The sequence below is a fragment of the Mastomys coucha genome, unplaced genomic scaffold, assembly GCF_008632895.1.
Source record: "Mastomys coucha isolate ucsf_1 unplaced genomic scaffold, UCSF_Mcou_1 pScaffold15, whole genome shotgun sequence".
In the NCBI taxonomy this organism is placed as follows: Eukaryota; Metazoa; Chordata; class Mammalia; order Rodentia; family Muridae; genus Mastomys; species Mastomys coucha.
In genome coordinates, this window is record NW_022196897.1 from 152,742,195 (window position 1) to 152,755,510 (window position 13,316).

A 13,316-nucleotide genomic window follows, 5' to 3' on the forward strand; every position below is an offset into this window, starting at 1 on the left:
TTTGGTTTGGTTTGGTTTTAATCAGGCAGTTAACTGCCTGAGCCGAAAACGAGGCTGTCTTCTTCTTCGTCTGCCACAGGAAAGAAGGGCCCATCACCCTCAAGTGCATCATGTCCTGGCTTACAGACTCAGAAGGCAAGCCACCAGGGCACCTCATCTACACCTACAGGCTGGCTACAAACAGTCCCAACTCCTCCCCCCCCCTGCCGCCAAACTACCCCTCCCTGTGACCTGGCCAGACCCACAAGAAAGCTGGGACCTTGCCTGGAGAACCACCCTGAGGCATAGAGCAGTAACCTGTAGGCAGCAGGGGTCTGCCACCATGTCCCTGCTGAACACTATCACTGGCTCTCCACATCCGCAGTGAAGCTCACATACACACACACACGCACACACACACACACACACACACACACACACACGGGGTAGAAAGCTGGGGGAGCCTGAGCCACCTGGCCCCAGCCAGCCATAGCAACCTCATCCTATCTTCTCCCCTCCAGACACTATCTATCTGTTTAACCAGCCAGGTACCACCCTGCCCCAGGGCCTTTGCACACACACCTCTCACTGCCTGTAACTCACGTCTTGAAGCTTTCCCACCTCCACAGGCGCCTTCCTTGGCCACTCCACTTGAGCAGCTGTCACCAAACCTGTTACCTACATTTATTCCATATGTCATCATCCCCGCTGCAGACTTGAACACAATCCCAAACCACTCTGTGCCTGGTGGTGGCCCATGCTTTTAATCCCAGCATTGGAGAGGCAGAACCAGGTGGGTCTCTGAGTTCAAGGCCAGCCTGGTTCAGGTTGGCCAGGCCTATATAGAGAAGCCCTGTCATGAGAGAATAACAATAATAACAACAATAACAACAACAATAATAATAAGGTATGGTAACATCTACAGGAGTCTGTGCAAATGATCAGAGACAACTGTGTAATGCCCAGCACAAGTAGGTAGCGCCTTGTGTCATTACGACAACAACTCGTCATTTTCAAGGGCTCTTTCTGTGGTATTTGGGGACTCCGGGAGATAAGGGCCTGTTCATATCCCGGCCACACACCAAGACACAGCATGACACTTAGAACCTAGTACATACTTGTGTCCACCAACCAGATGGGAAGGGAATTCATGAATAAAAACTCTGCTCTGTTCTCCAGACAGAAGATACCCAGGCCCCAGAGGCCAACAACCACCTGCTAACATCAGTCTACAACACCCTGGCTTTCTCCACCCAGAATCAAGGGAGCACTGTTAGTTCCACACCGGGGAAGGAACCAGGCCAGGGACAAACACAGATTGAGCGCTGACCACAAGACAACGGAGGAGCCCTGCTGCCCCTGAAAGAGTAAAGAAAGTACATGAAACGTCCCATGCTCGGGCACAGGAAGCTAAAGGTCCCTCCTCTCCAGCTTCCAGGGACAACAGTGAACCTGCGGCTACCAGTGAAAACCCAGCGCACGGAGCACCTTTTCCAGATCAGACCACTGTATGCACTGCAGGAAGGGATTCTGGATGGCTCGAAGCAGCCGCACTTCACGGGCGGGCAAACAGAGGCAAAGCGAAGGCAAAGGCTCTGTCCAAGGTCACAGGAACAGAGCCAAAATATGAGCGCAGCCCCTGAGCTGATGCTCTTACCCGTAAGAGGAGAGAGAACACAGGGCCCACATGGCTGGGTGAGAAAGGCAACCTGCCGGGTCCTCCCCAAAGCACACATACACGTGCAGTGGGTTCCCATACTCCTACGGGCGTGTATGAACACCCAAAGGTTGGAACCCAGAGCTAGAAGCCAGAGAGGGCCCAGCCCAGTGGTTTTATCAGGAGGCTCTGCTCACACCACTCCTCACGGGACATCTGGCATCTTCTGAGACTTCTCTGATAGTCGGTCCCACTGGGCAGAGGCTGTTCCTGGCATCTAGCTGGTGACAGACGACACTGACAATTATTCCACAACGCACAGAGTAGCCCCACTATGTAAAACTGCAGCTCAGACTGCCCTGACAGCAGCTGGCTCCTCTAGGACCCCTTCTGGGGCCTTGGGTTCTGAAGTAACATTCCCCAGGGCTCTGGGGACAAGACACCACCTAATCTCAGGCCCACTGCCCCTGATGGGGATCACCTGTGAATAAGAGACTCAGCGCCCATGACCCATGGCTTGCTCTCTGGCTGGCAGAACCATCTGAAGACCAGCGTGAGGGCCCGTTCTACCCTGTCTCAGTTAGGTCAGGGGACACACGCTGTATTAGGGTAAGCCCCCTCTGTCAGGATTCTACCCAGAGAGCTATTTTCCAGGAAAGCAAAAGGCACTCAGCAAATGATATTTGACACTGGCTAGAGCTGCCTACTTGAACAGCCCAGCAGGACCTGGCTCCTTGGCCTAATCAAGGGAGTACTCTCTAGGACTCCTGCCCTGAGGTCCCCCAGGCCAGGAACTCCAGCACCATCCATCTCTCCTGGAGTGACAGGATCGAGGACAACCATAAGAATAATGGTGAATGACCTTCCTGTGTCTGAGAAAAAGCTATTCATTAAGACAAGAGCCACATGTGCCCTGTTGGCGGCTGCATTCCCAGGGCCTGGTTCACAGTCTGGAAGAGGCAGCAGGCATCCCATAAATACCTGCGTGCTGAGGAATATAATCAGTGCCCACATTTCCATCTGCCCAGGGCTCTGCTTGCCACAAACATGAAAATGGAGCCACCAAACCCAGACATCTGAGATGTTATCACCAAGGGGTTCTCACTGGGGTCAGGGATATGGTTTGGTGGTAGAAAGCTTATTTAGCATGTGCAAGCCCTTGGGTTCCATCCCCAACGCCATAAGCTATTCAATATCTCAGCTGGTAGAATACTCGCCTGACGTACAAGAAGTTCCAAGTTCAATTCCCAGCAATCTAGAAATGGGTTGTGGTTGCACATGTCTGTGATCTCAGCCCTTTGGAGATGAAGGAGCAGAAACTATATAACAGCCTCCTCCAAGATTAAAACATCCCATCCTGCACGGAGCTCCTTAAGCAGGGAGGCAGACAACACAAAAGCAGTTCAAGAACTCCCTGAAGCTGAGCGGACTCACTAGGCCCTGCCCTGCCAGAGTAAGCAGAGCCCAGCCACAAAGACAACTCAGACCAGACCAGCTGCCAGCAGAGAGCAGCAATCATTGAAGAGGCCTAAACGAGGTTTAGACCAACTGAGGCATCTGGAAAGGACACTCCAATGAGCTCCAGGTTCACAGCTTTGTGAGCTGTCACCCGTGCTAGGTGGGTGCTTTGGTAACGCAGCTGTCTTTGAGTCATTTCTGCTCCTATGAGTCACCACCCCTCACCTATATTCCTGTCAATAACCCAATAAAACTCATAGTTCACCAAGTTGGACTTTGCTGGTGTCTATCTTGGGTCTCCTATCTGGAACAGGTAGATGAACATATTCTGTCTCCCCAGGAAAAAGTTTTGCCATACAACATGATTGGTACCCAATCAGGGACACAGCAGAAGCAAAGATGAGATGGGGAAGCGTGAGTGAGTGCATGGTCCCGGCTATGGGTATTAAGGGATGCAACTGAGGCTGAGGACCCCAAGGAGAGAGCATTCACAGCGGAAACTGCAAGAGAATTGTCCCTTCCTATACAGAGTGTGTTAGTGTGTTTCTGTGCTACAACTGCGGTTGCGTGGTTCTTGGTAGTAAGACATGCAACTGAGGCTGGGCCATCAAGATGAGGAGTGTCTGTGGGAGGAACCCCAGGATGGCAGTCTTGGTCAGTGTGGTAGAAGATGGCATGCCCAACTGATGAGTGGGATCCACCGTGTAAACAGGAACTGAACACAGTTAAAGGTTTGGAAGAGATCTTGCAATCTTCAAAATGGGTACACAAAAGTTGAGACGGTCAGCAAGCAGTCGCGGAGGTTGCCTGGCCTCTGTTGTGTGTGGTTAGACATGCATACGCCAAGAGGCTGAGACCGCAGCCTAGAAGGAGCCTGTTTGTATAAAGGAGCAACTGCAACAAGAAAGGGAGATGTGGCTAGCCATGTTGCCTCTGATCTGGCAACTATTAGGTAAACAAGTGGATGAGAGAGATGGTAAATAAAAAAGCAATAAAAGAAGCCGAGAGGCAGAGGCAGGCGGATTTCTGAATTTGAGGCCAGCCTGGTCTACAGAGTGAGTTCCAGGACAGCCAGGGCTACACAGAGAAACCCTGTCTCAAAAAACAAAAAACAAAACAAACAAACAAACAAAAGATATCCCTCAAATCTAACCTCCAGTAGAAAAAGAGGGAAAATCTGCAATATAGCATCCGATGGGAGCATTAAGTATGGTCCAATAGAAGAAACTAGTGTGATCAGACAATCGATATTCAGGGTTTAAACTGCTGGAATTAGGGAAGACTTTTAAGCCATCAGTGAAAGTGCCTGTTACAGCTCTGGCTTGTGAGGCTGTGGGACGTGGGAGCAGATGGGACCAGTCTGGCAACTGTGGAGGCAGCAAAAAACTGAGTGATGTGACTTCCCATCCCTCCTGAAGACAAGGGCTGCAGAGCCTGAGACAGTGTGAGGGAAACCAGTCCCCGAGGGACTGGCTTATCAGAGCCATTAGGAACACGTGGTTATCTCCATCTGAGGTCCCCATAAAGATCAGGAGCTGGAGGACCATAGAGGAGGGGCAGGCACTATTAAGGGACTAGGAAAGGAGTAAGAGGACCTGTGTTTGAACCCGAGTTCGCTGAGCCATATAGAACTACGTTCACCAAAGAGGTTTTTGGTGTTGGTTTGTTTTTGTTTGCTTGTTTGTTTTTAAAGCTCATCTAACAGGGACAACGAGGTTGGTTTGGACCTTTAATGTCTGCTGGGTTGGCTGGTGGGGCAAGAGCTTTATAAAGTAAGAAAGGCTTCGGTAGATCTCAGTGACTTACGCCAGCCTGTAAAGAGAGTCTGTAAAGTGCGAGAGCATCCTGGAGGAGGCAGTAAAAAGGTCTGTCTGGGTTACCGGGTAACTGTGGCAGGATCTGTATGCATCAAAGCTGGAATTCTAAGGAAAAGCTGATAGAAAAGCCACCTGTTTGCTAAGGGGTCTCTGGGTCACCTTAAAGCCTGGGAGCAGTTCGCAGAAACTGTTACAGACCACAAGTGAAGACAGTCCAGCCTGTTCCAGGGTGGGTCATTATCCCCAGACTAAGGTCTATTTACCTCCAGCAAAAGGTTATACTAGGGGTGCAGATGGTTTTCCCAGTGAGGAACCCCCGCAACAGCCAGGTATAGTGGATGGAGTAGCAACAGATAAAGCAACATCCACACTGAGAACTCAGGAGTCTCTGACTCAGGAACCCAGCGGGTGCAGCTGGAGAGAGCAGGGCCTCATCCCCCACCCCCCTTGGCCCTGAGTAGGTCTGAGCAAATTAAGTCAGGCCCACTGAATTCTTCAGGTGTAGAGAAATGAAGGGAGGCTCTGTGGGAGAGCTCCAGGATATGGAAAGGCAATGGCTCAGAGAGAATGACTAAGGATTAAGGGAGCTAATGAAGTTAGCGCCTCTTCTCTATGCTTTGTAACCAATCTTGATCTGTGGAGGAAGCGACTGATGCAAATTAATGGGCCCTTCCAGGCTATCTTAGGCCTTGCTTGTGTTAGGTTGTATCATCTCAGTTGTGAACCTCTGGGATGACCTGACAGCCTACAGAGAACAGACCACAACAGACTCTCGGGGGGCTTCGCTGGAGCTATGTAACACCACAATTTGTTATGTGGTGGTGGCTCGGGATGTCTCCTTGTCACCTGCAAAACGTTTTTGTTATATAGATGACATAATGCTTTGCAGATTTGGAAAGCCAATGGTGTTTCCACCTACCCTGCAACCCTACTGGGCCTGGGTGAATTGAAAGGCCGAAAGGCTGTTAAGTGAAAAATCTAGTCCTAGGGTAGGGCAGGGAATGGGCAACTTCCTTATGAACTGTTTACCAGGAAAGCCCCAGAGGCTCCACAAACCATAAAGGCTATTGCCACTGCCACTGGTCACATGCCAATTATCCAGTAAGACCCTATTGCTGAAGACACTGCATGTGCATGCATGTGTGTGTACATGCTATGACTGCAGGACATGGAGAAACTAAACTGGACTGAACTGGAAACTGCCAGCCTGACAGCTGGCTTTTAGAATACCGGAGATGGCCTGCCTGCAGGGTGCTAGTGGAGAACTGTCACCAACATTCCTGCCAGGCTATGGACCCCTGCGTGCTGACACGCAAGGCAGGCTGTGCATGCTTGCGCAATAGTGGTTCAGCTGTCATGAGTACAGCCTTCCAGTTGGGTTTAAGGCCTACGCCACAAGAAAGAGTTTACATCTGGTACCGTAAGCCAGGACAAAAACCTGTGGCCAGGGAGGTGCCAAGTCACGTGACGGATGTGTCCTGCCTGTCAAACGTTATGTGTTTACGCCCATAGATCATTTATCAGCCTCAACTCATAACCACCGGCGAAGCGTCTGAAAACAAGCGACTGTCGCCGTTGCATGGTGGCCTATTTCTTAGTCATAGATGGGCATCTATAGTCACTCCTTCCAAGGCTGAGGGACCACCGGGGAGGAGGGGGCAAGAAGTATGTAAGAGCAGGAGGAAGTGGTAGGGTGTTGTATAACACTCTCCTCCAAGACTAAAACATTCCACCCTGCAGGGAGCTCCTTAAGCAAGGGGGCAGACAACACAAAAGTAGTTTCCGGAACTCCCTGAAGCTGAGCAGATTCACTAGGCCCCTTCCTGCCAGATGAGCTGCCCGGAAGCAGCAGAAACCAGCCCAGCTGCTGGAAGAGGTTTAGACCACCTGAGTCACCTGGAAGGGACTTCAGCCTGTTGAGCTGCCTGCTGGCTGGCTGTGTGCTCCAGGTTCCCAGCTTCGTGAGCTGTCACCTGTGCTTGGTGGTCTTTGATAATGAGCGGTCTTTGAGTCATTTCTGCTCCCTTGAGAAGCCAACCCCTCCCCTTATAAGTGACCCCAATAAAGCTAGTTGGCTCACCAAGTTGGACTTTGGTGGTATTTATACTTCAGTCTGTTGTGGGATCCCTAACTGGAATGAGTAGATTCCTCTTTCCAGGAGAAGTTTTGTCACGTGACACAAGGTCATCCTAGGCTGCACAGATCCACTGTCAGCTTGGGCTACAGGAGATCTAATCTCAAAAACAAATAAATTGAAACTGAGGAGCTGGCAAGATGGTTCAGTGGGCAAGGATAGGCTTCCAGGGTTAATGACCTGAATTTGATTGCTGGGATTCACATGGTACAGTCCCCTGACCTCATGCATTCGGCAGGGCATGTATGTGCACACACACACACAAATAATGTAATAAATTTTTGAAGGTTTTCATTGACTTCTGGTCCAAGCTCTCTGTGCTGTACATGTACATGTTCACGTGTGTAGGTACACATGTATGTGTGTATATGTGCATGCACATGTGTACACATGAATCAGGAGACCCAAATTGATGGCAGTTGTCCTCCTTGATCTCTCTCACCCTTCTATACTGAGGCAGAGTCTCTGACTGATTCTCCAGCTTTCCCACTGGCTGGTCACACTGCCCCAAGGGTCCCATCTCTACGTACCAAGTGCAGAGATTAAAAGCGGACAGCCACACCTGCCTAGCTTTTATGTGGGTTCTAGAGATTTGAACTCTGGTCCTCACACTTGCAAGGCAAGTGCTCTATCCACTGAGCTGTCTCTCCCTGCCCCTATGATTACTGTTTACATCCCCACGGCAGAACTGCTATGCCCACACTTCCCAGCGCCCTGCTTTTCCAAACACAAGCACAAGAGATGCCCAAAGCCACTAGGTACTCATTCTGACTGGAAGACTGGAGAACCCAAAGTGTGCCCTGCACACCCAGCTCAGGCCCTTCTCCCTAGGGTAGGGCTAGGAACACAGGAGCTTAAAAAAAGCAAAAGCAAAACAAAACAAGGAGTGACTCTGCAAACCACAATTTCTTGTTTTGGTGAGCAGGCTCCAGAGAGAAAATCTTTAGTCTCCTCCCTCAAAAAGCAGAACCACGAGATACATTCTGGGAGCTTTGTGCCCACAATCCCTTTAAGGACCCCAGCCAGGGCGGTTCGGAGAAGACCCTCAGGATGCCTGGAAATGACAGTCTCTGTCCTCAGCCAAGAGGAGTCCTCAGGGCAAGGCTGATGGAGCCCACCCCACCCGGGGCTCTCTGCCCACCAGGCACTATCTGCTTTCTTGCCAGGACTCTAATCAACCCAACCAAGGAACAAGGGGTGAAAGACTCAGTCAGTCTAGCTCTAAAGGGACATCCTATCTACCAACCCTTGCCCCAAAACACCATCTTCGGTCTACAACCACCTACTGAGTGTCAGGAAATGGGCATTAACTTCAGGCTCATTCAAGTTCCATGGTACCCATATCAAAGAGATGCTACACTGCACCCACATTACAGATGTGGAAACTGAGGCATGGTATAAGTTGGTCTACTGGGGAAAGCCTTGCCCCACTCACCACCGATAAACACAGAGCAAAGAGGACATGGGCCACCAGGGAACTCACTTCAACCTGCTGCCTCAGTTTCTTCATCTCTCAGTGGGACATCAACAGCACCCTTATCGAGGAGGGGTTAAGTGACTGCCACAGGCAGAATGTTGGACAGTAAATGACAAAGGTTGGCTCTTACATAATGGCACCTGTCATGTTACTATCCCCACTGGCACTGCCCAAGACAGCCCAAGATCTCAAAGTTGAGACCCAAGGTTCCCAGTCAATCACACACATACACACACACACACACACACACAAGGTACACCATCCCCAGAACACCCCTGTACAGTCACTAACTTCTACAGTGGCCTAAGACTGCACCAACATCACCACATAACATCCCACTTCCTCAGTTGAGGTTCCAGGACCCCTGGGAGACAAGGAACGGCACAACCCAGTGTCTGGGTGAAACCTAAATGCAGTGTGGATACACTGAAGGAGCCCCAAAGCCCAGGAGAGAACAGAACAGACTCTTTGGATTCCATAGCTGGAATTCAGAGGTCAACAGAGAACTCAATGGAAGTTCTCTTTCTCTTAGAGAAGGCCCAGAGCTCACTTCCTCCGGGCAGCCCCCCGTGACAGCCTCTGTGGAAGCTCAGCCTACTACCCTATTCATCTGTAAGATTAATTATCACAGAACGCACAACTGCAGTTGATATTTGCATAGGTAGCTGCCTGCAGGCACTGCTCAGAGTGCTCTAGATAAGTTACACAATCCTATAAAACCCACAGGACAAGAGCTAGTCTCCTCTCCTACTTTACAAGGGAATTCAGGGACCAAAGATGTCAAGCCAGCTTGCTTTAAGTTACAGAGCCAAAGGCCTCACACCAGACAGCCGGGCTCTGAATTTGGAGCTCTGGACCTTGTATTATATTATTTATCCATCTGTTTGTTTATTCATTTATTATTTATTTGCGGGGGTGGGAAGAGTGCCACGGTGTAGCCTCAGGGATCAAACTCAGGTTCTCAGGCTTAGGGGCAAGTGCCTTGACCGCTCTGCTCCGATCCATCTCACCGCCTCAAGCTCTGCGCTTTTTGTTTCGATTTTTTGGTTTTGGTTTTTTTGTTTGTTTGTCTTTTGTTTTGGGTTTTTTTAATTGGATATTTTCTTTATTTTCATTTCAAAGGTTATCCCCTTTCCCTGTTTCCCCTCCTAGAAACCCTCTATCCCATCCTCCTTCCCCCTGCTTCTATGAGGATGTTCCTCCACTCACCCACCCACTCTCACCTCCCTGCCCTCGATTCCCCTACACTGGGGCATCTATGAAGCCTTCATAGGACCAAGGACCTCTCCTCCCACCGACACCTGACAGGGCATCCTCTGCTAAGTATGCAGCTGAAGCTCTGTGTACTCCTTGGTTGATGGCTTAGTCCCTGGGAGCTCTGGGGGGGGGGGTCTGTCTGGTTCATATTGTTGTTCTTCCTATGGGGTTGCTCTGGACTTTTTAAAGAACCCAGAGAGCCAGGAGCCCAGGGAACCCCCTCAAGCCAGGATGTACAAAAGCTGACAAGTCGGGCTGGGGAGAACCCCAGAAGAGCTGCCAGCCCTTCTGGGCCCTGCTGCATGCAGAAAAGCCCAGGTGGTCAGACGAGCTTACAGCTCTTGTCCAAGCTTCCAGGACTAAGTGGCCTCGGGTTGCCTGAGGGCCATTCCCCAGGGGCCAGAGGTGGCCTCCTGGGCTCACAGGGCAAGGCATACTACTCAGGTTACACAATCAGTCCTCCACTTCAGGCACTGGCTTGGGGACGCAAGTAAGGGCATGGCAGAAAAGCAGCCTGGGGTCCCCTGCTCCGGTACACTAGGGAGGGGGCACGGGGTGGGGGCATGGGGACTGAGGTCAGCATAGGAAGCAAGAACACATCAATGTCTGGCTCATCTCAGAACGCCCCAGTCATACACACAACAATGGTTGTCCACAAACGGCAGGTGTCCCGGGGATGACATGAAAGCCAGAGAAAACTTTTTTTCCCCCAGTTTCTTTAATTCTAAGAATGTGGACTCCAATCAATTTCCATTATCCTAGCATCTCCAGACTCTCCACAGGGACAATTTAAAACCGCAGTTAACCTAGCATAACAGCCAGGGGCGCACATGGGGGGGAGGGGGTGTTGTTTTCCCCCATTAATATAAAAACTGGTTTACATTTCCTGTTTCTTTTTAAGGCTGAGGAGCTCAGTCACTGCAAGGGGGAAGTGAGGAGTTCCCTAGAATCTGTCATTGCTCAGCAATGCCAGAGTGGCTGCCTCTTTCATTTAGAAACTGCCAGCTTCAAGCCCTGGCCGCGATACTCATTCTCATTCTCTCTCATCCTCTCCCTCTCCCTCCCTCTCTCTCTCTCTCTCTCTCTCTCTCTCTCTCTCTCTCTCTCTCTCTCTCTCTCTCTCTCTCTCTCTCTCTTTCTCTCTCCTTCCCAACTGTGAGAGAGGAAGAGATGGGAAAGAAAGCCAACCCTGTCTTATTCTCACAGGCCTTTCCAGAAGGATCCTTGGGCCAAACGGCTTTCAATGCCTCTACACAGCGTCTCCTTCCCCCCCCCCTACTCCCTCCTCCCTGAGTGGGAACCCCCGACCTCACACAGGCTCCCCTGCATCCTTAAGCCACTGAATGTTTCTTTCTCCCAGATGGAGAGAACTCCAGTGTGATTCTGGGGTCTCTGAAACACACAAAACACACACACACACACACACACACACACACACACACGCCTTCCTGTAGCAGGGTTAAAGACTTCTGAAACACACAACACACACACACAACACACACACACACACACACACACACACACGCCTTCCTGAAGCAGGGTTAAAGACTTCCTCCAACCCAAGAAGGGAGTTAAAGCGGTCCCAGCAGGAGGCACGGAGATTAAAGCCCTCAGGTCTCCAAGACCAGCCCTTCCCACCCCCTCCAGTTTTCTCACTTCCTAGGAGGGTAGGGAAGTGGCCCCTTCCTCATTCTCACTAGCTACACCAGGGCAACTACGCACTCGAGTTTAAAGCCCCCGCGGGGCTGCCCTGGGTCACCGCCCTGCATCCAACCCTTACGTAGCCTGCAGTACTATCCAGAGCAAGGGATTCAACCTCTCCGGAGTCGAACTCTTCCCTGGTCTTAAGGATCAGAAAACATAAGCGCCGTACAGATGAACCCGGTAACGGCAAAGCCTGCTGATACCGGTGTAAGGTGCGTGGTACACGGACGCACTCGGACGCGGTTTTGCAATCTAAGGCTTGGGCTGTGCAATTCGAGCTGGGACGCGGCTACGGAGCCCAAGGTCCCCGGTGCAGCTAAGGAGCCCCTGTCCGGGCTTTTCCCTAACACGGGCCCCCAGCGGGGCGGCCCCGGGCAGCGGCCGCGCGGTTGTAACCATTTTCAAACTATGCACAAGGCGGGCAGCCACAGACAAAAGCGCAACGCGGGCCGGCCGGCCGGCCACAGGTGGCGGGATCTCACCGACTGCAGGAAACGCAAGGTGCCCACGTAGTCGCGCTCAGTGCCCAGGATCTCGTTGAGTACGCACAGACGGAGGCGCAGCTGGCGTTCCGAGTCGCGGGCGGCCGCGCACGGCCCGGAGCCGGGTCCGCGAGCATCGGGATGCGCACCGTCCCCGCCTGGGTCCCCGCCGCCGTCGCCACTACCGCTGCCGGGTGCCTCCATCGCCGCGCGGCGCCCGAACTTCCCGCGCCGAGGTCGCGCCGCGGCTCAGGCGTCCGGGCTCCGCATCCCGGACAGGCGCCGCTCAGCGGGCCCGGGGCAGGCGGAGCTGGGGCGGGGCCTGGGCGGGGCCTCTGGATGTGGGCGGGGCCTCGGGGAGAGGGCGGGGAGCTGGGCGGGTGAGGGGCGGGATCAATCTGCGAGTGGGAGGGGTGTGTTTCTAGAAAATGGACGGGGTGGGGCGGGGCCTCAAGAGGAAAATGGGCGGGGACTAATGAAGAATCGACTGAGCTGGGGCGGAGGCTGGTGGGACTGGGCGGGGATTGGGCGGAGCCATGCTTCCAGGGAGCGTCGGCCAAGAGCCGGTTCGTGCGCGCGCCGCACAGAGTTCGAGGCTGGAGACGCGTCGCCCGGGACCCCGGTCAGGTCGTGGCTCTGCTGAGTCTATAGGCCAAGACCCATTCAGCAGTTCTGCAAGAGCAGCTGGCACCATCCAGGCGTAAGGAGTGCCCCGTGGATGATCTGGTGGAGCCAGATCAGCGACCACCTCGCACATCGCCTGACGTCCGGAAGAGCGGTTCGACGCCCCCACCGACACGGCCGCTCGTGCCCTGGGCTTGCGGCGACCTTGAAAGAACTCTGGCTGCACCTTTTTCCTTACTTCTGTTTCTCTTTCCGTCGGAGCTCCGTGCCTACTGTCCCAGCGCTCTCATCCCAAAGCAAAGGTGCCCACTCGGACGACCTCTGCTGGAAGCTGCTTTTCGTATCCACCCGAGATAAGGCTAAAGTGGGAATTTTGCTACCAGCCCGTAGGCTGCTCCGTGTGACCTTGGTCTTGCAAACGTTCGGCTGACGTGCTCACCCTCTTTTACAGGAGAGTGTTGGGACCCCAGTCAGCCCCTCATTGATGACCTTGGTCGGCATTCCCGCCCCACCTAAAAGCTCCTCAGCTTGCCTCAGGGAAGAACAATAATACCTAACTTTTAGGGACCAGCATAAGGCTGGGCCATAGTCCCTGGAAAGTGATGTTAGCACCCTAGAAAGTCTTATCTTCGTTCTTAGTTATTCCTGCCTTTGTCAACTGCCCTCTTGACCCGGCCTCTAAACTGCTTGTTCAGTCCCTACCTGCCCCGACTCAGATCTGTTATCT

The 13,316-nt window shown here is 52.4% G+C and overlaps 1 protein-coding gene across 1 annotated transcript in view; it reads right to left on the minus strand.

Moving 5' to 3' along the window:
* Prex1 (phosphatidylinositol-3,4,5-trisphosphate dependent Rac exchange factor 1) overlaps positions 1-12,287 on the minus strand; it is a 149,348-nt gene extending 137,061 nt beyond the window's left edge. The window contains exon 1 of the mRNA XM_031372802.1: positions 11,966-12,287. Coding sequence (XP_031228662.1) covers positions 11,966-12,169 — 204 coding nt within the window. The 5' untranslated portion in view covers positions 12,170-12,287. The remainder of the gene's footprint in view (positions 1-11,965) is intronic.
* Positions 12,288-13,316: the final 1,029 nt, after the last annotated feature.